We start from the raw sequence: 21,175 nt of genomic DNA, 5'->3' as shown, positions 1-21,175 counted from the left end.
AGCATGCTATCTGGGTCATCATAAGCCAGCCATGGTCGTTCATCTCTGGCCAGACCCTCATACAGAGTCTCGAAGAATCGGCCGATCTGATCCGGATTGTTCCCTGAACCGGGTAAGACTATAACGGCTTCGCCAAAGTTCAAGGGGGCACGCGTTGCCGATTCCTCTTCACCCAACACATGATTTTCGGCTATATCTCTTGGGAAGTGCTGTGAGAACAAGTTGAAATCAAGGCGCTTATGCAGGTGCAGATTGAGCCACATATTAATAAACCACCAGGGGCCTCCCAAGTTGCCGATGGATTGGCCAAGCAGGAGTTTTTGGGCTACCTGATGAAGAAGGTGGTAAACAGCGCTGAGCAAATATCGGCCGAGAGGAAATTGGCCACCGTTAGCCAGTCTTTCTGCTGCCGATAGATAGACAGAAGTCGGTCCTGCCGATCGGCCACAGAATACAAACTTGTCCAGCCACATGTTCAGAAAGGTGGTTTGCTCCTTTATGGTGACAGGCCCTCTCCCGCGGTACTTCTGGATGTACCCTGACCAACCGCCGATAGCGCGAGTCTCTACTTTGGCACTGGGGGCAGTATCAAAAAAGTGGGTGGTATCGGCAGAAGATATATCTAGCCCAGTGAGCATGGCTACATCGGCAAGGGTAGGAGAAGCAGGGCCGTGGCCAAAAACAAAAGCATTGAGAGTGTCTGACCAAAAGTAGGATGCAGCTATCAGCAGTGACTCGTTCCTGTGCATATCGGCAATGGATAGCCTAATGCATTGGGCTAGCTTCCTCTCACTCCACTGGACTTCATAAGAATTGCTGACCCTCAAGAACCAGTCTTTCCACCCTACGGTAGGGCTGGGCCAAGAGCGAAAAGTGTCTTTCCATAGATCTACAGAAAAGTTTTCAGCCCTAAAGGGGATCCTATTGGTTTCTGCGTTGATAAGATTGGTTGGATCTGAATCCCCTAGAGGACCGAGACATTGAAGGTGTGGTTGATCAGTGGGGATGACAATTTTATTGGACAACTCCTAGTAATTTTGGGGGAATAAAAATACAAAGAAAAAGGAAAAGGGGAATATTCAGTAAGATGAATCGCGGATGAATAGGAATATACACAGAAGATGAGATGGAAGTCTGACCTCAGGGACGACGAAGCCAATGGCCATCTTGTCGTGAAGAGGACGTTGGAGGGCACCGGAGTTGATGAAGAGGAGTGCTTGTCGGAGATCTTGAAGGTTGTAAATGGCGCCGCCGCTGGAAAAGCAAAGTTGGATAGTAGAATGGTGTGATGGGGGAGGAGTACCCAAGAAGGAACTATTTATAGGACAAGATGGGCAAGGGCAAATCCGACTTATCTCTTTGCCGCATTCGAGAAGCCCGAGGGTACTCAGGTGGATATGGTAACTGTTCGCACGGTAATCCAGGGATTGTGCAGGTGATTTGACGGGAAGCGGTCATTATCTGAAGATATTTTACTGTGCGAGATCTCCTGGTCGGTCCATCGGTGATATTCTATAACGGTCATCTTGCCGATGGGCGGATAGAGGGGAGGTAACCGTTTTTGCGAATATCCTGGTCAGAGCATCGGCAGATCTTTGTAACGGTATTGTTGCCGATGTACGACCAAGAAAGATGCCCGTTTAGGAAGTTGGGGATTTCGAGGAATCTGCGGAGGATTAGGATCAGAGTTGTCCAGATTGAGGTTGTCGGTTACCAGATTAGGAGCATTAATTGCGGAGAAGGCATCATTTCTGCAGAGAATTTCGGAGCATTAATAGTTTTATACTCCGAAACTGGGGGGCATGTGTTGACACCATTTTTGGGCACGTGTCTAGGATGGCAGGATAGGGTGGCGGTACGATGCGGGTTGCTGATGAGGATGGTTGCCGATGAGGGAGAGGTTGAATGTGACTAAGTCCACAGGCAGTAATATGGTGCCGATGGCTGGATAAAAAGGTCTGCCGATGACTATGGCAAGGGGATTGCCGATGATGCGAAGGAGGAGTCCGGAAGCTGCCAGTTGTCATGTGGAGGAGTTTCGGTTTGTCACGAAGGATAGTTTTATTATTTCCTTAATTATTTGCATCGTTTTGTATACGGATTCCGTGTAATTTGGAATTCGAATTCTAATCGTGTCTGGTTGTAGCTCTTTGAGCAGGGTATAAATATAAACCCTAGGACCTTGTAATAATCAATCAAGAAATCAATCAAACACACGTTTTTACTCATATTCCAGCATCTACTTTTCGACGACTTCGTCATACTTTTTTCTTTTTATTACGAGTTCTTAGGAATTCGTCGACTTAAGCTCGGCGTGTTCTCGAGTTCCGCGTGAGTACCTCTTAGCCGTGACATCCGGGCGCATCGCTGTTGTCAGGACTAAAGTATTCGAGTTATCACCTTTGCCGATAGCAAGGTCAAATCGGCTGGCACGCCTTAACGTTTGAATCGGGTATTAGCCCTTTGTGTTTGCAGATCGGTTTTGCATCAACAAGATAAGTAGTAGTAATAGAAGGGAGAAAGAATAGAAGGCCCATTTAACAGCCCACTTTAGCCCAACTCTCTCATCTCCGCGTCGCCCCCGTGACTCCCCGTCTCCCGCAAGCCGCGACTCGCGACGCGACTCTGCCCGCCGCCGCCGCCGCCGCCCTCTCCCGCTGCTCCCTCTCTCTGCGCACGCCGTCGGCCGCGCTGCTCCTCCCCGCCAGCGACTGTCTCCTCCTCTCGCCCGCGCCCGCCGTGCTCGCCGCCGTCTGCGCACGTCCGAAGCTCCACCGGATGCTCTCCACCCCCACCGGCGCCGCCGCCGCCGCCTAGGTTCCGCCTACCCCCATAGGCGAGGCGGGGAGCTCCGATTCGCGACTAGTCGCGCCTAGGCGAGCGCCTAGCGGAACTATGATTTCAGTGATAAGTTGTTTTAACCTTATGCTATGTATTGCAGTTCACTTTCAGAGTTTGCTGTTCTTGGGTTTGAATTGGGTTACTCCATGGAGAACCCTAACTCATTGGTTCTTTGGGAAGCACAATTTGGCGATTTTGCCAATGGTGCACAAGTGATGTTCGACCAGTTTTTGAGCAGCGGCGAGGCAAAATGGTTGCGGCAAACCGGCCTTGTTGTTCTGCTGCCTCATGGTTATGATGGCCAAGGTCCTGAGCATTCCAGTGCCCGCTTGGAGCGCTTCCTTCAGGTAATTCACAGGAGGCATGTTTTTGTTATTGCTGTTGTTCAGCCATCACATCAGTGGTGACCAGTCCTTTTTTTTGCATCCTTGTTCTATATATTTTAGTTGTTTTTTATCCAACTATTTTGAAAGAAACCATGTAATTTTTGTGCATCCATACAAATCATGTTTGGTAAACTCATCCCATGTGGGTCTACAGTATTATAAATTCTCTAATGTGAGATGTTTGTTCTTCTCTTGAAACCATTTTTATAAAAAAAGATGCAGTTTTAATTAAACTTTTAATGCATCCGCGCAATTCTTTTTTGTGTGGCAATCAATAGTCATGTCATGCAAGTGTACAGTAAATTCATTTCCTTTTGGTAATGATTCAGATCTTCTGCTTGTCTGGAGACTAGAACTTGAGTTTAACTGCTTACTTGAGACTGCTATAATGATTGTTTTCCGCAGATGAGTGATGATAATCCTTTTGTCATACCTGAGATGGAACCAACACTTCGCAAGCAGATACAAGAGTGTAACTGGCAGGTTGTGAATGTAACAACTCCTGCAAATTATTTTCATTTGTTGCGTCGGCAGGTCAGCTTATCTTATTGTGCAGTTTGTTTTTCTGATTCTAGCGTTTGGTTTGCAGTTTGCTCACATGTTATTATTCCTTCTATTGTTGGCTACTATTGGTGTGGGGCTGTAGATACATAGGGAGTTCCGGAAGCCACTGATTGTAACAGCTCCTAAGAACCTGCTTAGGCACAAGGATTGCAAGTCAAATCTTTCAGAGTTTGATGATGTTGAAGGCCATCTAGGATTTGATAAGCAGGGAACACGTTTCAAGCGACTGATAAAGGACCGTAATGATCACAAGCAAGTCGAGGAGGGTATCAACCGTCTTATCTTATGTTCTGGGAAAGTAAGTATGCGTGTTTCTGAATTAAATCAAACAAATTAGTGGTTGGGGACAATATGAACCATTTTGTTGCGTTGCAGGTTTACTATGAACTTGACGAAGAGCGCAAGAAGTCCAAGCGTGGTGATGTTGCAATTTGCAGAGTTGAGCAACTTTGCCCATTCCCATATGACCTTATCCAAAGAGAGCTTAAGAGATACCCAAGTACGTGAGATTTTCCTTTAGTTTAAAATATTTTCCCTAAATGATAGTTTCCATTACCAAAGATGTTATGGAGCTCTGTTTATTCTGAGCACATTTTGAACTGTTCTTGACTGTCATGTTTGAACGATGTAGATGCGGAGATTGTGTGGTGCCAGGAGGAGCCCATGAACATGGGTGCATACAGCTACATCTCTCCTCGGCTGTTTACTGCCATGAAGGCTCTTGGGCGGGGTTCGTTTGAAGACATCAAGTATGTGGGCAGAGCACCTTCAGCTGCTACAGCAACAGGCTTCCTGTCGGTTCATGTGCAGGAGCAGTCAGAGCTAGTGAAGAAGGCACTGCCGCCAAAGCCGATCAAATTCCCCTGATGCTATGCACCTGCATACAAAACAACATGCGAAATAACAGAACCCCGACTTGCCTGTTTGCAGGAAGCTCAACATGCCAAACCTGCGGTTTTCTAAAGTTTTGCCCTGTAGGAGCTTTTTTCGAGTTCCAGTTTTGAGGCTTTTCTGCGTTGGAACCAATGACGCGTTATGAAGAAATGGATAGGTGTAAGAACCATAAATCCTTTGTTTTGCAAACTTCGCTGTTCATTCTGGCTTGTTTGTGTTATTCCGATGTTGCACACATCTTAAGATGTTTTTTTTTTGGGTGCTCTCGTGCATGTAATGTTCCGTCTGGTGTTCGTAAGGATAAGCATGTCAGTTAGGCCGTTCTCAGTGGTCAATTTTATTTCACTATTTCAATAGTGCCGCCATGTCTATATTTGTGTAAGGTGATAAAATAGAACACCCTCGATACGTGGACGCGTTTCATCAATATGGAACGAAACATTTCTAATGGAGTTTCTTGGTAAGTCATGACGCAAAGTCAATTTTCTCACAACTGACGGGCCCGATCGTTGACCCTTGGCTGAATTTGTTGCCACCACTCAACGAATTAGACACTAGGTAATCAAGATAATAAAACAAGTGAGACCAACAGAGCAACGAAGCAGCTGATAAACTTGCTAAACAGGCAACACAAACGGCAAGACGGACAAACTGGCAACACAGGAGGCTTCTGACCCTTAATAGATATTATTATGCACAAAGGTTACAGAACTTTGACTGCAGTATTCTTCCGGGTAAAAAAATACACAAAAATTGGCCTGCAGCGCACATCAGCCCCAGGCTCGACAAACAACTTTTGGCCAAAAGCCTCTTCACGATGATGCAAAAACGTAAAACCCCACATATGCACAGCGCCCACATAACCACAAATATACACATATATCAACGGGTGACACGGTACAGTGCAACGCAAGATCAACTAAGTGCAATTAAATTGGAAATTGTTACAAGCAATATGCCAGGAGCGCCAGGCCAGGAACCTGTACATACCAGGTGCTTTGAATAAACACATGCTTCCTTCATCTGTCTTTTTCTGGAATACACAGAAGAGCTGCTTATCATTGCATTTAGCGCTTCCTTCATCTGTCTCGTGACTGCTCCACTCACTGAGACTGTGCTGCATTTGCATCCATTGTGTTGTAGGTATAGTCGCTCGTGTTCAAGCCATACTGGATGGGGATGGCAGCAAAAATGTGTGAGTTAGTTACTAGTCCATCAGAATAGATAGAGACAAAGATAATCATTTTCCGGCCAAGCAATAATTTTCTGTAGTCCGTGAAAAGAGAAATTGAGTGTAACACCTCAGGTCTAACAAATTATCTTTGGACATCATAGCATTTTCATTGGCTAGTGATAGAGTGGATATACAGTCCAACACAGGTAAAGTAACACCAAGGGAATGATAACAAACTGCACGCGACAAGTCACAGTAGTAGTGCAACCACAGACCAATCGTCAATAAAATTCTTCTGCAAAAGAAGCTGGGAGTATGCTTACTTAAAAAAAAAGGGGGGGGGGGGGGGGAGAGTGTGGGACGGAGTTCTTCCCTCCCCCACTCTGCCATCCCTGCCTCACCGCCACAAAAAAGGAGAGGGAGGATGTAAGAGAGGGTGGGGATGAAAATCAGCATTGTGTCCAAAACAGCTATTTAATCATCCCAGTGATTGTACAACTTCATCCACCGATGAAATTCTATCTACCCCCACCTTTACTCAAATGTTACTATGTCTCACTAGGAATCTGCCCAGCCCTGTGAAGCTGCAGATCAAGTTCTACGATGGGTGCACTCTATCGTGGTGCTGTGTGTCAGTGTGTTTAAACTGCAGTATTTAACATGGTCATAGAGTTAGACAAACCAATAAACTGATGCCCTGTAGAGAAGCAAGAGCACTTTGACTGCAAAGATAAGCTTGACTTCTTGTTCTATTTTTATTTTGTATCCCATGCTAATAATGACCAGTAGGGTAGACATCTAGTCAATAATGGAGGTGGATGATAAGGAAACTTTTGTAGTTCGGAGATATAGAGATTTGAAGAGCGGATAAATTGAATGTGAACTGTCATAGATAATGACGTGGAGCTACTTCTTTAGCTTGAGAAAAAAAGAACTTGCAGAATACAACTATGATTTATAAACTCCTCATCAAACTTGAGACATCTAGTTGATAAAGAATTCTCAGAACCGTATAGAAAATCAACAACGTTGTTTATCAAAGGACAACTAAGGCCAACAACTATAACTACGTCAAGAAAATGAGGATTAAGATGTCGTGTGCAACAGCTGTTAGATTATTATGTGGTTACTAGTAGATTAGTTTCCATACATCTATTGACTTGATTAGAGATGAGCTAGCCTCTTTCACTATGTTCAAGGATTATTTGGTTGTTAGGTATGCTCTATATATAGTCTGCCGTGGAACAATGAAGCGAAATGAATTAGCCAGAGTCGTCAAGCTTCTCCAAGTCAGTGTGGTGGGACGATACTAGATGACAAGGCGATGTTCAGCTTGTGGCGTCTCTGGTGTCAGTAAATTCGTGTTTCTGTTGTATATATAGTCCAAAAGATAGTGTTGAAGTGGGAGACAGTTGTCACCTTGTGTCTCAATGTTGAGCTCCAGAGGTCAGGACGGGCACCTCTGGCATCAACGGTGGTAGGGAGGTAAGGTGCAGGAGCTTGGGTAACCAGGAGTGGCCTCCGTATAACCACAAAGTCTTCATCGCTGTCGTAGTCCACGATCCGGGCAGACAGCATGGCCCGTAAAATCATAGCCAGGAGAAGTGAGAGTGCCTGAAGAGGAATGAAACATATGATTTGTAATTACAAAACATGCTGACATATAGTAAAATGCAACAAGAGCATGCATTCAGTAGTGACTAGTGAGCATGAATGGTAATAGGAATACTCTCATATTATATAATAATAAAGTGGAAGAATCTAGCTGAAAGAGAATGATTGAAGGGGATGAGGTGACCTGCGTGGCGAAGATGGCAAGAGCAGCCCATTTGCATAGGTCGAGGTTATTATGGATGAAGGAGAGTAAGTTGTGGAGCTCTCCTGTGCGGTCCTCTGGCAGGTCCTGATCGATGAGGAGTATAAGTATTAGAGTATACATAAGCAAGTAAGAAAAAAAGAATTGAAATTTGTTAAAAAGAAAAAAGAAATCGAATGACTGGAACCTGAACCCAGTGCTCGTTGAGCGCGAGATGGGCGGCGAGAGCGGCTTCGAGCAGCATCATAGCCATGGCCGGGATGGTGTACTGTCGAGGGGTGTTTCCAATTCCAAACCCAAAAAAAGTAATAACATAAATAAATAGCCAAAGTAAGTAAATAAATAATAAAAATGAGAGAAGAAGAAAGTATACGTACGAAGCAGAGGCAACATCCGGTGTTGATCTCGGCTGCCAGGTAACCCGCGAGGAGCAGGAGGCAGTAGAAGAGCCCCGCCGCCATGACGAGCGACGAGAACCAGAGGTCCGGGCTTAGGAGGTCGCTGAGGTGGAGCTGGTGGTGGCGCGCCCAGCGCGAGAACATCCATGCGGCGTAGAGGAGGACGGAGACGGCGGCGAAGGCCTGGAGGAAGGCGAGCAGCTTGAGCAGGAAGCCGAGGCAGCACGCAGGCCAACCCAGGCTCAGGCTCCGGCCTCGGCCACTTTCTCTGCTCCGGCGACGCACCATCGGATCTGATGCCGCGATATCGGCGGTGTCGCTGCAAACTCCCCTCGCCGCCGTTACCCAAGCAGCAGCGGATCTGGATAGAATCGGGCTCGGGCGGCTGCTCTGCCTCTGCCTACGCTTGCTGTGCTCGTCCTCGTCCTGTCCGTCCAGGTCGGGACCAGGATGCGTTGACTTGACTGGCGTTCTGCTCGTTCGTTCCCGGCCCAGCCCGGCCCATAAACAATCCAGCCCAGGGAGGATCAGTGCAAGTGTCCGTCCTAGGGATGAAAACGGGTCGGATACGAACGGATATCGTCGATACCACATTTGTTTTCATATTTTTAGTGGAATTCAGATTTAAATACAGATAATGTCGATTTTGTCGGATAAGATATGATTGGATGTCGACATCATAAATATACGATTTAAGTATTCGGATACGGATACGGTATCAGATGTTGAATATTCGGATTCGGATACGGACAGATCTAAACCTCTCTAAACAAATTCGATCTTAAATACGGTCAGAAAATAACGTGATCCGTCCGTGAAGTCTCGCTCGGCCAAACCGGCTACCACTAACCAGCACGTGCTCCTTTAATTCCTCTCCTCGATGGAGATGCATCTGATCTGATCCATCGATCTGATCTGATCAGATCATGTTGCTTTGCTGTAGCGCCGCCGTCCAAATCCAAGGCCGGCGCCGCGCAATCCACCGTTCCATGCAAATGCACCGCACCAAATTATAAACCGAGAGATCGAGCACTGACAGTCTCTTTACGTACGTCTCTCGAGCCGGTGCCAGCCGCCTCCTCGCTCTCGGCCGGTAGTAGTCTCCACCGCCTCCAATGCAGCCGCCGGCGAATAGCCACCACCGGGGCCGGGCGGTGGCCATGCTGTGCCTTGAGGCGCAGCAGGTGGCCGGCCTGCCACACGCCGCGGAGGGCCGCCGCATCCAGCTGAGCCTGAGTACCACCTCCTCTGCTCCTGCTCCTGCTGCGGCAGTGTGCAGGGCGGGCGTGGCAGACTTCCACCATCAGGTGCTACTCCTGCACTGCGCACCCATCAACAGCATCGAAGCCGTCGCGGTCACGGTCACCTGCAGCGACCAGCAAGACCCCGCCGCCGCTCGTATTATTGCCAGTGTCACTCTCGACCTGGCAGAGCAGCTGCGGCGACGTCCCTTTCCCTCTCCGAGCGTCCTCACCTTCGTGCTCGGCGTCGGCGTCGGCTGCACTACCACTGCTGCAACAGCCGCCGCCGCCGGTGCCGTGCTCTCTCTCACCCTGCACCACAGGCTGCTGGTCACCACCACAGCGACAGGCTGCAGCAGCAGCCTGCTGCGCAACTGCCTGCGAGTAGTGCCCCTCGCCGCCGGCTGCTGCCCACCAGTGCTGCGGATCACGAAGACGACGAAGCAGAATCGTCAGCATCATCATCAGGGCCAAGAAGCGGCTGAGGCTGCGGACGACGGCGACTCCTTGTCCTCTGGCTTCATCACCATCGAGAAGGGCACCATCTCCAGGCGGCGCCCGCCGTCCGACTACCTGCTCACCACCACCGACGACGACGAGGTGGACGGCAAGCGGACGCCGGGGCCCCCCACCACGACCACCACTTGCTGCTGGTCCTTGTCGTCCTTGGACGACGACACCAAGGTGGAGAATGATTTCCTGGCCATGCTAATGCTGGAAGACGACGACCACCACTTGGACCTGGACGCGCTCATCAAGGACGCTGAGGCCGACTTCCCTCTCCCTGCCATATGGCCAAGCCGCGGATGATTGACGATCGAGAGGAGCTCCAACAGCTAGCTAGCTGCCTCCGTCCACGTGCCACGTACGTGTGCCTACATATGATCAATCAATAATCCCTTCATAGTTCCCCATTCCCAACAGCTAGCTAGCAAGAGTTTATCTATCCGATCCTACTCGCTCCTAAAAACCAACACAGGCACAGCAACGACGCAAAGCTCGCTCCTCGATTGAAGGAGCGAGAAAATGGTAAAAAGGAGTAGCTAGCATTCCACGTACGTGTCTCAACAATCTAGAACTGAATCGGATGATGTGATCGGAGTAGGAGTGTACTATATATTACAATTATTACTCCCTACGTCTTAAATTATAAGACGAGTTTGACCACTCGTCTTATTCAAAGAATTTATACAATTATAATCAAATTTAAGTCATTTTTTAAAGAAAACTTTTATTAATAAACTAAGCTATGATAAAGGAAATGATATTCTGCATATATTTTTGAATAGGACGGGTGATAAATTTGATGTCAGAAAAGTCAAACGCCTTATAATTTGAGATGGATTGAGTAGTATACTATATCATTCCATCCCATTACCCCATGCAGAGATGTGATACAAGCAGATCGAGGTGGCAATAGATTAATTAGTATCTAAATCCAAATGAAAACACCACAATCGGTGTGTGTTTCTACATGGTTTCTCCTATCTTTTTGTCAAGTCCTGTTACTTATATTGCTAGAGAAGAACTTTATGATTAGGCTTGGGCTAGGGCTAGAGACATTTCCTTCTTCCTCGACCTTGTGATATATTCTAGATAGCAGAAAATTGGAGATTTATTATGTAAACATGATTTGAAATATATTTTTGTGGGGATATGTGTTGTGGCTTGTGGGAGTGTTTGTGAGGGCTCCTGTCCATTTTCATTCATTCTTAATATGATTTTATGATACACAAGTCTCATGTGTGATCAAGAAAAAATGATATAGATTCAAATACTAGAGGTTCATCGTGTGGGGCTAACTGATTATTAGTTTGCTTTTATCTAGATTCATTTTCTTGTCAAGGACTTCTCCCCAAGCCAATGCATTTGCTTACCTAGTACCATGGCATCCAAAGCAACTCCCCGTCATGGGTGAAACTTGACTCATGCTGATGAAAGATAAGAAAGATGGAGTGGGACCACTTGTTGGAAACCTAGTGCACCACCGACTCATCACCATTGATGTTGTTGCTTACCCCATACCTAGTGAGCTTCATTGCCTAACTTGTCCCAATTGTTGTTGAGGTAATATCTACACATCAAAATTATGAGCCAGGGCATCAGGTGAATCAAAGAGCATAGATCTTTACGTGTGGCCAACACTGGACCCGGATCAACGGCTAGTCTATAAGCACACACACAAATCTCCTGCTTCGGAGAAAGGACAAAATGACAAAATTCCATCATGGTAATACACACAAGCGTGAGGATGAGAATTGTTGGGTAGTGCAGCGGCGAAAACAAGAGTGGCGACAGTGGGTTGAGTAGTTGGAGGTTGTGCGTGTTATTTATTCATTTATTTATATATGTGTCTCGATCTTTTTTATCTAGAATTGACCGAGACACAAAGGATTTTAATGAAATTTTAAAAGAATAAATTTCAATGAAAATGAATCACATCAAAAATGTTATATTGAAGGAAAATCAAGTTCCTTCCTAGAGGAAAGAAAATCAGAGTAGTGCAAAATGTAGAAAATAAAGAAATATTTGTTCTCTCTCTCTCTCTATGTTTGCCCATTCCTTTATTTTTTCCCTTAATTCCACACATCTCAAAGTAGCAATTTCTATATTTTAGAATCCTATATAGTTTTTCACTATTAACTCTATCTTATTTCTATATATATTTTTTCTATTCCTCTCTTTTGCATTTTTTTTCCAAACAGATCCAAAGATTATCAACTCATGGAGGCCCTAAGTTTATGCACAGATGTAAATGCAGAATTTTTATACTGAAGAAGGACCAAAACGTAATTTGTGTGGGTAACGGGTGAGCACGAGCAGGAATGGAGGCTGTTACTGTGTTTCCAATTCCAATTCCATGTTCGGGTTCGGCGATGCAGCTCATCAATTCCATTTCCAGCTCCAGATCGGAGTAAATCTGCTTCTGATCGGATTCGATTGGATTTGATTCCGGCTGTGTCGAACCCTAGCTTCCATCTCGATCCAATCCCAGTTCCGCTTCTTCTTCTTCTTCCTCCTCCCCGGCAGCAGAGGCGGCCGTCGTCGAATGAGTTGAAGATGACGGCATACTCCTCGTCCTCCTAGGAAAGGTCAGGGAAAGGAAGGATTCGAGGGAAGAGAGGAGGCTGTTGGGCTCCTCCTCCATGGAGGGCGAGGCGGACGGCGGCGGCGACTCCTTCGTGCTGCGCTCCGGCGTCCGCGCGGGCCTCAAGCGCGAATTCGCCTTCGCCATCGCCTCGCAGGCCGCCCTTTCGTCCTCATCCGCACCCCTCGGCCGCACCCGCCGCTCATCCCGCACGCTCAACTCATCGGCCGCTTCGACCTCCTCCGCCGCCGCCTCGACATCCTCCTTCTCAACTCACGACACCAAGCCAAAGGCCAAGCGCCCGCGCCCACCGGATCCTCCCCCTCCACCAGAGGATGCCCCCGCGCCCGGAGAAGATCATGAAGGGGCCGCTGTCGAGCTGCCCGGCCCCGTGCTCGCCTTGATGGCTGCCGCTGGGCCCAGCCCTCCGCCGACGCCTTCGACTCCGCAACCCCATGCCGGCGCGGATGCGGATCCGGCACACCGCGACAACATCATCATCCCGCCGGAGTCGTCGCCCAGGCGCATCACGCGCTCCATGCTCCAGCCCAAGTCTCCCCCTCCCACCGCTGCTCGTTCTCCTGACAATGTGGCTCCGCTCAAACCCAAACCGGAACCGCCGGAGGAAGAGGAGCCCGTTCCAGCGTTGAGGCGCTTCACCAGATCACTCTTGGTCAAGGATAAGGACAGCAACGACGACGACCTCTCAGGCACCACCACCGCCAGCAATGCCTCCTCCTCCCCTCCACTCAACACCACCACTACCACCACAAGTACCAGCAGCAACAAGAGGAATAAGAATACAAACAAGATTCCCACCAACCTCAGGGAGCTGCTCGCCACCGGCCTGCTTGAAGGTCAGCCCGTCAAGTATATCATGAGGAAAGGCAAGGTATGTATGTCGCCATACTTTCTCTATTTACTGACCCAATGTTAAATCATAAATCTGTTCCCTTCACTCTTCTTTCTTACTAAGAAATGTGAGCAAAAATAAATTCCAATGAAAAAATAATCTAAAATAGATTGCATGTTTCTTAATGATTTCATTTCATACACTTGTCAAGGTGTCAGATGCACCAAAGTAATAAGACACAATGCTGGATAGGTTAGTACTACCTTCGTTCCAAATTGTAAGCTGTTCCTGCTTTTCTGGATACATAGTTTTTGCAATTTGGAACGGATGGAGTATAAAATAACAAAACAAAACAAGTGCTTCGTCACTTCTGTGATATGAGCATGGCCTACTGCACCTGTATTGTCTTTTCGGCAAAGAAAAGAAAAGAAAAGAAAAGAAAAACATGACGCATTATGGTGAATGTAAGATGTGATCTCTATTTTCTGCTTTGGATTGGATGCTAAGATATCATACCATGCACTTGCGTTTTCCATGTCTTATTCTGTGGGCAGTATCGTGGGTACTGTAATTTTGACCAGGGATCTATTTCTCATCTTATTTCAGCGAGCAGTACTCCGTGGAGTTATCAAACGCATCGGCATACTGTGCTCATGCTCTTCATGCAAAGGCCGAAAAGTGAGTTTTCTCCTCTTCTCCAAAATCACCACCTATTTATCCCTGCTTTGAGAATTGAAGCAATGGAACATGAGTTGCAGGTTGTTTCACCTTACTACTTTGAGGTGCATGCTGGGAGTACGAAAAAGCACCCATCCGATTACATTTTCCTGGAAAATGGAAATAATCTGCATGATGTATTGAGGGCATGCACAAATGTTACGTTAGACATGCTGGAGTCTGCAGTACGGAAGGCAATAGGCCCAGCACCTCAGAAGAGAACATTCAGATGCAAAGGCTGCAAAAGTTTGTTGTTCCTCCCCCCATCCCTACGTTGCTTGGCTTTGTTAATTGCTCAGATGTTGATATATATATATATATATATAACATTTCAGGTTCATTCAGCACACTCTGCAGTGGGAAATTTGCTTTGTTTTGTGACTCATGTCTTGAGTCCAAGGGTGCTAAGAATAATAGCAGGTAACCTTTGTAACAGATGTGTCCATTCCATTTTTCATCACATTGAAATATTTTCCTGGGGTTCCAAACCATTGGTTGCTTGCCTGCTTTTATTTTAGGTCGTCCAAAGTTGGACGAAGTCCAACTTCATCTGCCAAGGTATATAAGAGTGCCTCACCAGGAGCAAAGTCTTCAAGTGTAGGAAGGCTTACAAGAAAGTAGGCATTGTCGTTTATGATAAGCATCCTTATCCTTGAATTTCTCAACTCTCATTGATCCCCTTTTTGTTATTTTATGAAAAAAAGGGATAAGGGGATGCATAAGGTTGTTTTCATGAGTGGCGTTTTACAAGAGGGCACTGATGTTGGCTACTATGTTGGTGGAAAGGTCATTTTCTTATTTTCTCTCAAATTACTGTTTTCAGCCGGTACAAATGTTTTTTTATTGACACTTGAAGTGAAATCTCTAGAGGTTACTGGATGGATATATAAAGGCATTTGGGATCTACTGTCATTGCTGCAGCACAGTGGTACGTTGGTAGTCCAGTTCAATGGAATGTAACACAACTGATAAGTCAGCCTAGTCTAATTCAATCTGTTTAATTCAATGAACAGGTTAGTCCTTCACAGTTTGAAGCTCATGCTGGTCGAGCTGCTCGACGGAAACCGTGAGTTTATTCTTGCTGTTTATTTTTTGCAGTTTATTGTTACTGTTGTTTTTTGTAAAGAGTACAATTCAAACTCTAATACCTTCCACAAACACTATTGTAGTTACCACAACATATATATGTCGAACGGCGTATCACTACATGAGCTGTCAATTTCACTCTTGAAAGGTCAAAAGATGTCAAACAGACAAAGTGATGACTTGTGCAGCATTTGTTCAGATGGTGGGCAACTACTGCTTTGTGATACCTGTCCAAGAGCTTTTCACAGAGGTAATGATGTTATGCATAGTCAATATGAGATGGTGCCTCTTTGCTTCCTGCTTAATTAAGCTACCTTTTGTTTAGGATACTGTTTAAATATATGTTCTCTTGTGGAATAGCTGAATTATTGTATATAGCGATTTTACTAATGCTTAAAATCCAGGTTTCAGACCTGAAACTTAGGCCTTGTTTAGTTGAGGAGGTGAAAAGATTTTGGGTACTGTAGCATTTTGTTTTTATTTGGCAATTATTGTCCAACCATGGATTAACTAGACTCAAAAGATTCGTCTCGCAAATTACAGGCAAACTGCGCAAGTAGTTATTTTTTATCTATATTTAATGTTCTATGCATGTGCCGCAAGATTCGATGTGACGGGGAATCTTGAAAAGTTTTTGGGTTTTGGGTGTAACTAAACATGGCCTTGCCAAAATCATGTCATAACTCATAACACTAAGTTGGATTTGTAGTCTACATGGGGGTTTCTTGTTGTATTATATTTTTCTTTAAGGGGCCATTTGAATCCTTTCATTTTGGAGGAATTGGAATCTACTTAATAGATTAGGCTATTTGGCTTGGAATTTGACATTCCACAACTTTTCCATGTTCACATAAACCTATCTCAAATTCATAGGGTGAGAGATAGAAATCGATTCTATGGATCATCATGCTATGTTTCTACTCTCCAACTTATACCATGCTCTTCAATTTGCTTCCGTATAGTAGAAATGCAACATATAAGTATCTCCCTTGTATGGCTAACAATAATATACAAATATATTTTATATAGAACAATATTAGCGTAATTAATTTGTGCCTAAATTATAATTATTAGAATGAATTCAATTCCAAAGATTCAAACGGGACAATTCTGCATTTTTATTTTTACACTTGTGCTTAAGCTCAACTGTTTCTTATTGTCGTCTTGCAGTTCTTACTTCTAACCTCTGGCGTTTAATCAAGAACTCTGTTTCACACATTTCTTTTGGTGAACTCCTTTGAACAGGGTCGCATTTCTTAGTTTTCATTAATGTGTGCTGTATTCCCTCCCTATTTATCTCTTGTAGAATGTGTTAGCTTATCTTCTGCCCCGAAGGGAACTTGGTGTTGCCGATATTGTGAGAATAGACAACAGAGGGAAAGTTGTTTGGCATATAACAACAATGCAATAGCTGCTGGGAGGGTTGAAGGAGTTGATGCCTTGGAACAAATATTTACACGGTCAATACGTATTGCTACAACACCTGAGACTGGATTTGGTGGTTGCGCACTGTGCAAGTAAGTGTTCTTCCATGGCACGGTGCTTGTATATCCACTCTGGCCTACTTTTCTTTTACACTAATCATAAAATACATGTACTTCCAATCTTAACTAAAACATTTCGTATGCCAGCAGAGCAAATTTGCCAAACTTCTCATCAAGTAGTGGTATTTGTTGTATAGGCTGGTTAAGGAAGCTAAAGCTCAGCGTCCAAGTGCTTAATCTTAAGGATGGGGACGGCCCTCCAAATGGATACCCGCGGTTCTTCTCTAGTGTAATTTAATGAACTAAATAGATAATTTCTTTCCTCATTTTTTTCACTTAGTTCATTTAGTTACAGTAGAGAAGAACCGCGGGTATCCGTTTGGAGCACCGTCCCCATCCTTACTTAATCTCTTTACTCGTTTTGAACTCTCTGATTACTTTGGCATAAATGTTACTTTCATTAATCTTGCTTTAATCTTTATTTGCCCTAGTTAATTCTGTGTTAGCACTAGTCATGGTCGTTTATGAATGTTTGGCGCTAAGTATTTACCAGTTTGTGAAAGTTGTATCATTGGTACTTTTTTTTATCAAATTTACAACTTTTGTTTTCCCCCTTGTTATTTATATATGCTTCTATTCGATGCTCTGAAGTTCCCAATTGTCTTTCCTTTCACAAATATATATAATCCATGGAGATTTTCTGTTTGAATTATTTGGCAGGCTCCATGATTTCAGCAAAAAGAAATTCAGTACCCGGACCGTGCTGCTTTGTGACCAAGTACGTTTCTGAATCATATAGTGTTGTATAAACCATGGTTTGCCTCTGTCAGTGCTGATAGTAGTGCCCTTCCATGGTTTATGTACAGTGTAACTCCTGCTGTTTCTGTGTTCTGCTTCTTAGGAGGCAGCAGTGACAGTTTGGTTTTGTAAGATAAGTCATTCATGTGTCTTTTTTGATGACCAGTGTGGTAGAGAATATCATGTTGGTTGCCTCAAGGAACATAATATGGCTGATCTGACGGTGATATTTCTAACCTGAGACATCTAGCAGAGTTTGTACCCGAAAACTAGCACCATACTAATGATTAACTTGTGCAGGCATTGCCTGAGGGAGCATGGTATTGTTCTACGGACTGTGTGCGGATTAACCAGACACTGCAAGATTTACTTAACCATGGAGGAGAACCTGTTCCTACCATGGATTTAGATGTTATTAAGAAGAAACGAGAAGTGAAAGGTTTTAATGAGGATGCTGACCTTGATGTTAGATGGAGAGTTTTAAAGGACAAGAGCTCGGATGATAGTAAACTAGTGCTCTCCAAAGCAGTTGCCATTTTCCATGTGAGTTTCTGTTGCTTCATACTGTATGTTAATTTTTTATGACAGTTGCCCATTGATTCTTTGTCAAAACTTGGTAGAATTTTCAATAAGCTATGGTCAGTTATTGTGGCTCATTATGAATAGATGACCGTGGGCCAGGACAGCCCACACAGGCTGGCAGCAGTGGACCCAGCCAAACCCTGCCGTGTGTCAAGGTGGCAACCAGGCCACTGCCCGTGTCCACATCAAGTATAGGGTTTTCCGGAGTCGGATTATTAGGAAGTGACCTGGTGAATCCCTCCTATCACCTAGCTCTCACCTGTCTCCCTGGTTGCTGTCCACGCGAGCAGTACTTGCCTCCCTGCTTCCTCTCTGCCTCGCTTGTGTTCTCTAGATCCTTGCCCATAACACCAGGATATTGTGAAATCTACATTATGTTATTAAGAAAAGAAAGGGAAACCATTATTATGCAGGATTGTGTGGAGCATATTTTTTTTTTATAAGAGGAATTGAAACATAGCCGAAATCTTGTTTTGCACATTCCCAATGGGAGAATATCTGGTGCAAACTCTCAGTGGAATAGTGAAAACCCACTCAAAATACATAGAAGTTTAAAAAATTTCTCCAAAACTCCATAGATGTAGATGAGATGGTAACATGTAACAGACATGTATATAAAATTTCAAGAATAAACTTCATGTTCATATATTGGCAGGACTTGCATTCTACCAAGTAGGGGCTTTGCATTGAACATCTCCCTATTCACCATTTCATGAGTAACTTTGAAGGCCTGCCAGTTTATTTAAGCAATTAAGCTACTATATAAATCAACAAAAAAAGTCTGACAGAATAAATCAGGCCCAACTTATAGAAGATGAAATGATTGCAGATTCTGCTTAGCAGGCATAAATTTTGTTTGTTTGTTTACAATACCTGAGATGCATCCTTTTATCTATTTAGTAGTCAGTTTTTTTGATTGTCACTTTAATGTACTATATATTGCACTTTTCTGCAGGAAACTTTTGATCCCATTATCCAGGTTTCAACTGGGCGGGACCTCATTCCAGCCATGGTTTATGGGTATGGACTAGTATCGGCCTCTTTTATTTCTGTCAGACAAATCAAAATTGTGGCAATTATATACTTTTGTTTCCAGGAGGAGTGCAAGGGATCAAGATTACACAGGAATGTATTGTGCTGTGTTAACTGTGAAGTAAGTTTTTGTCTCAGATTGTGTCTTGCTGAAAATTAATGATATTGTCAATCAAATGTTTTTTTGTTACACAGCTTGAATTTTAATATTTTTATGCAGCAATACTGTAGTTTCCGCGGGTCTTTTCCGCATCATGGGTAATGAAATTGCTGAGCTTCCGTTGGTTGCTACAAGTAGGGATAGCCAAGGTTTGGTAAGTTCGTCAAGCTATCGGATGTATTATGATTCAAGTTTTCATTGAACCATGAAGAATGAATATTTTGAGCATATGGAGTCTGAACTAAACAAGCTCCATGGATCATGCATATGTGCCCATACATAGTTGCTCCAACACCACATACGATCTGCAAACATGCTGTATTTTCTTCATAACTGCTTAACCTTTGGCTTAAAAAAAACTTGCTTAGCCTTCGAAAGATGTTTTGGATTGGTAGATATATCATACTTGATGTTTTAGTTATTGGGGAAGCGATTAGTAATTGGATTATTAATTTGAATGTAACTGCACAGTTGGGGCTTTCCTTGTTGAAAAGTCATGTGCTGTTGCTGAGACAAGATCTGAGGTATCGCAACATTGATCTTTCTTTCCTTCTGTGAACTGAGCAGGGGTATTTCCAAGCACTTTTTTCCTGCATAGAACGGCTGTTGGCATCTTTGGAGGTGAAACATTTTGTGCTACCAGCTGCAGAGGAAGCAGAGTCTATCTGGACAGAACGTTTTGGGTTCACAAAGATAAGCCAGGATGAGGTCTGTATATGTTCCTAGGTTCAACTTTCTAGCATGCCTGAGGATGATGAATTAACTTGAGGTTGTAATGATGTAAAATTGTTGAATGCTGCAGCTGCGTGAATACCTCAAGGGTGGGCGAACAACTGTGTTTCAGGGGACGTCAAACCTACACAAGCTGGTTGCGAAAGTTGAATGCTAGTTATGTGCATGGGAGGAAGAGCAAGGACATGAAGCTAAGAAGCAGCTGAATGTTTGCGTGCCTCTGGGATTGACGCAGTAGGAAAGGCGCACCCTGATCCCTTTCTTCTAAATGTTGGCGAGCATGGTGGTATTGGCATCTTGATCTGTTTCCATAGCTAAAGGTGAAGAAGATTGTGTAAGATACAAGGGACAAGCTGCAAAGGCAAAAGCCAAAGCTGAGTGAATTTCAGGCACCTTATTGGGTGGCGGTATGCGCGTTGTGGGACGCTGTGTTTGTTGAGTAGGTGTTAGCTGGGGCTGGAGTGAGATGGCGAGTTGGTGACTACATTTGTGTTCTGTTGGTGGGTTTTTCACTGCTAAGGTGACTGTTGTATCTGTTGATATCTTTCTGTTTTATGATAGTGGCAGTGATACCAGGCTGTTAGGAGTGGGGTGGGGAGGTTTCAAATTCAACGTACGTCATGAACATGTGATTCCTCTTTATTGGCCTGACTCACCCATGGATGTTAGTGTGGATGCAATGTAGACATGTAGTACAGCTGTTGTAATGTAACATAAGTATTGCTTTCCCCGCCTATTTAACATATTTAATTTGCTGCGAATTCCTAGAGGCTGGTGCAGCTTAGTGAATCGTCAAATATAATCGGTTGTGATGGATACCAGACCAGTTTGGGTTTGTTTGGCTGCTCTCCTATTCACCTCAATTTACATTCAATCCATGTATGTTGAGGTGAATTAGTGTGGAATTTAAACTTATACTTCAATCCACTTTAGAATATGATCACCTGCCAAACAAAAAGGATTCACCTCAACATACATGGATCCTAATTCGGTACCTCAACATACATGGATTGAATAGGAGCACAGCCAAACAAGTTCTTTGGTGTCTTATACATGTAGTTGTATTTTCTCTGGAAATCATCCACATGCTGCTGTGCTCTATAATGTGGAGAACTTGCAGCTCATTTGAAAGTAGTTAAGAAATCTTCGTACTTTTATGTTTGTAAATATGCTTAGCTCGTCGATGGCAGCAGGTGCTGCTGCTTCTTCCAAAAAGTATGGACGGACGGAGCATGCTATCTTCTATCTTCTATTATGCAAAATTTGAACTTGTGCAAGTAGAAACGAAGGGAGAATCAGCCTTGTACTTCTCGTTTTTGTAGGAATCTT

The 21,175-nt window shown here is 44.5% G+C and overlaps 3 protein-coding genes across 4 annotated transcripts; 2 read left to right on the top strand and 1 right to left on the bottom strand.

The window, feature by feature from the left end:
* On the top strand, window positions 2,922–5,030 carry LOC8066403 (2-oxoglutarate dehydrogenase, mitochondrial). 2 transcript variants are annotated; one of them, XM_021449576.1, is made up of 5 exons: window positions 2,922–3,188; window positions 3,633–3,710; window positions 3,874–4,089; window positions 4,167–4,290; window positions 4,423–5,030. In XM_021449576.1, the coding sequence occupies exons 1-5, from the start codon at window positions 2,931–2,933 to the stop codon at window positions 4,656–4,658; spliced, it is 912 nt and encodes a 303-aa protein (XP_021305251.1). In that variant the 5' UTR covers window positions 2,922–2,930; the 3' UTR covers window positions 4,659–5,030. The 2 variants fall into 2 exon arrangements, with proteins under 2 accessions (XP_021305251.1, XP_002439085.2); XM_002439040.2 differs by having other exon boundaries at window positions 3,633–3,761.
* On the bottom strand, window positions 5,335–8,543 carry LOC8069251 (tetraspanin-18). Its single transcript, XM_002437610.2, has 5 exons — window positions 8,053–8,543; window positions 7,863–7,943; window positions 7,658–7,762; window positions 7,279–7,473; window positions 5,335–5,854 (listed from the first exon to the last, which is right to left on the bottom strand). The coding sequence occupies exons 1-5, from the start codon at window positions 8,359–8,361 to the stop codon at window positions 5,789–5,791; spliced, it is 756 nt and encodes a 251-aa protein (XP_002437655.1). The 5' UTR covers window positions 8,362–8,543; the 3' UTR covers window positions 5,335–5,788.
* On the top strand, window positions 12,111–20,630 carry LOC8066402. Its single transcript, XM_021448767.1, has 18 exons — window positions 12,111–13,294; window positions 13,862–13,933; window positions 14,014–14,218; window positions 14,308–14,392; window positions 14,491–14,589; window positions 14,677–14,758; window positions 14,841–14,900; window positions 14,986–15,038; window positions 15,142–15,308; window positions 16,365–16,575; window positions 17,263–17,320; window positions 17,507–17,563; window positions 17,641–17,883; window positions 18,878–18,942; window positions 19,019–19,075; window positions 19,175–19,268; window positions 19,682–19,822; window positions 19,917–20,630. Exons 1-18 carry the CDS (start codon window positions 12,461–12,463, stop codon window positions 20,001–20,003), a joined length of 2,670 nt encoding a protein of 889 aa, XP_021304442.1. The 5' UTR covers window positions 12,111–12,460; the 3' UTR covers window positions 20,004–20,630.

This window comes from Sorghum bicolor, chromosome 10 (assembly GCF_000003195.3).
Source record: "Sorghum bicolor cultivar BTx623 chromosome 10, Sorghum_bicolor_NCBIv3, whole genome shotgun sequence".
Lineage (NCBI taxonomy): Eukaryota > Viridiplantae > Streptophyta > Magnoliopsida > Poales > Poaceae > Sorghum > Sorghum bicolor.
This window is presented reverse-complemented; position numbering and strand designations above follow the sequence as displayed.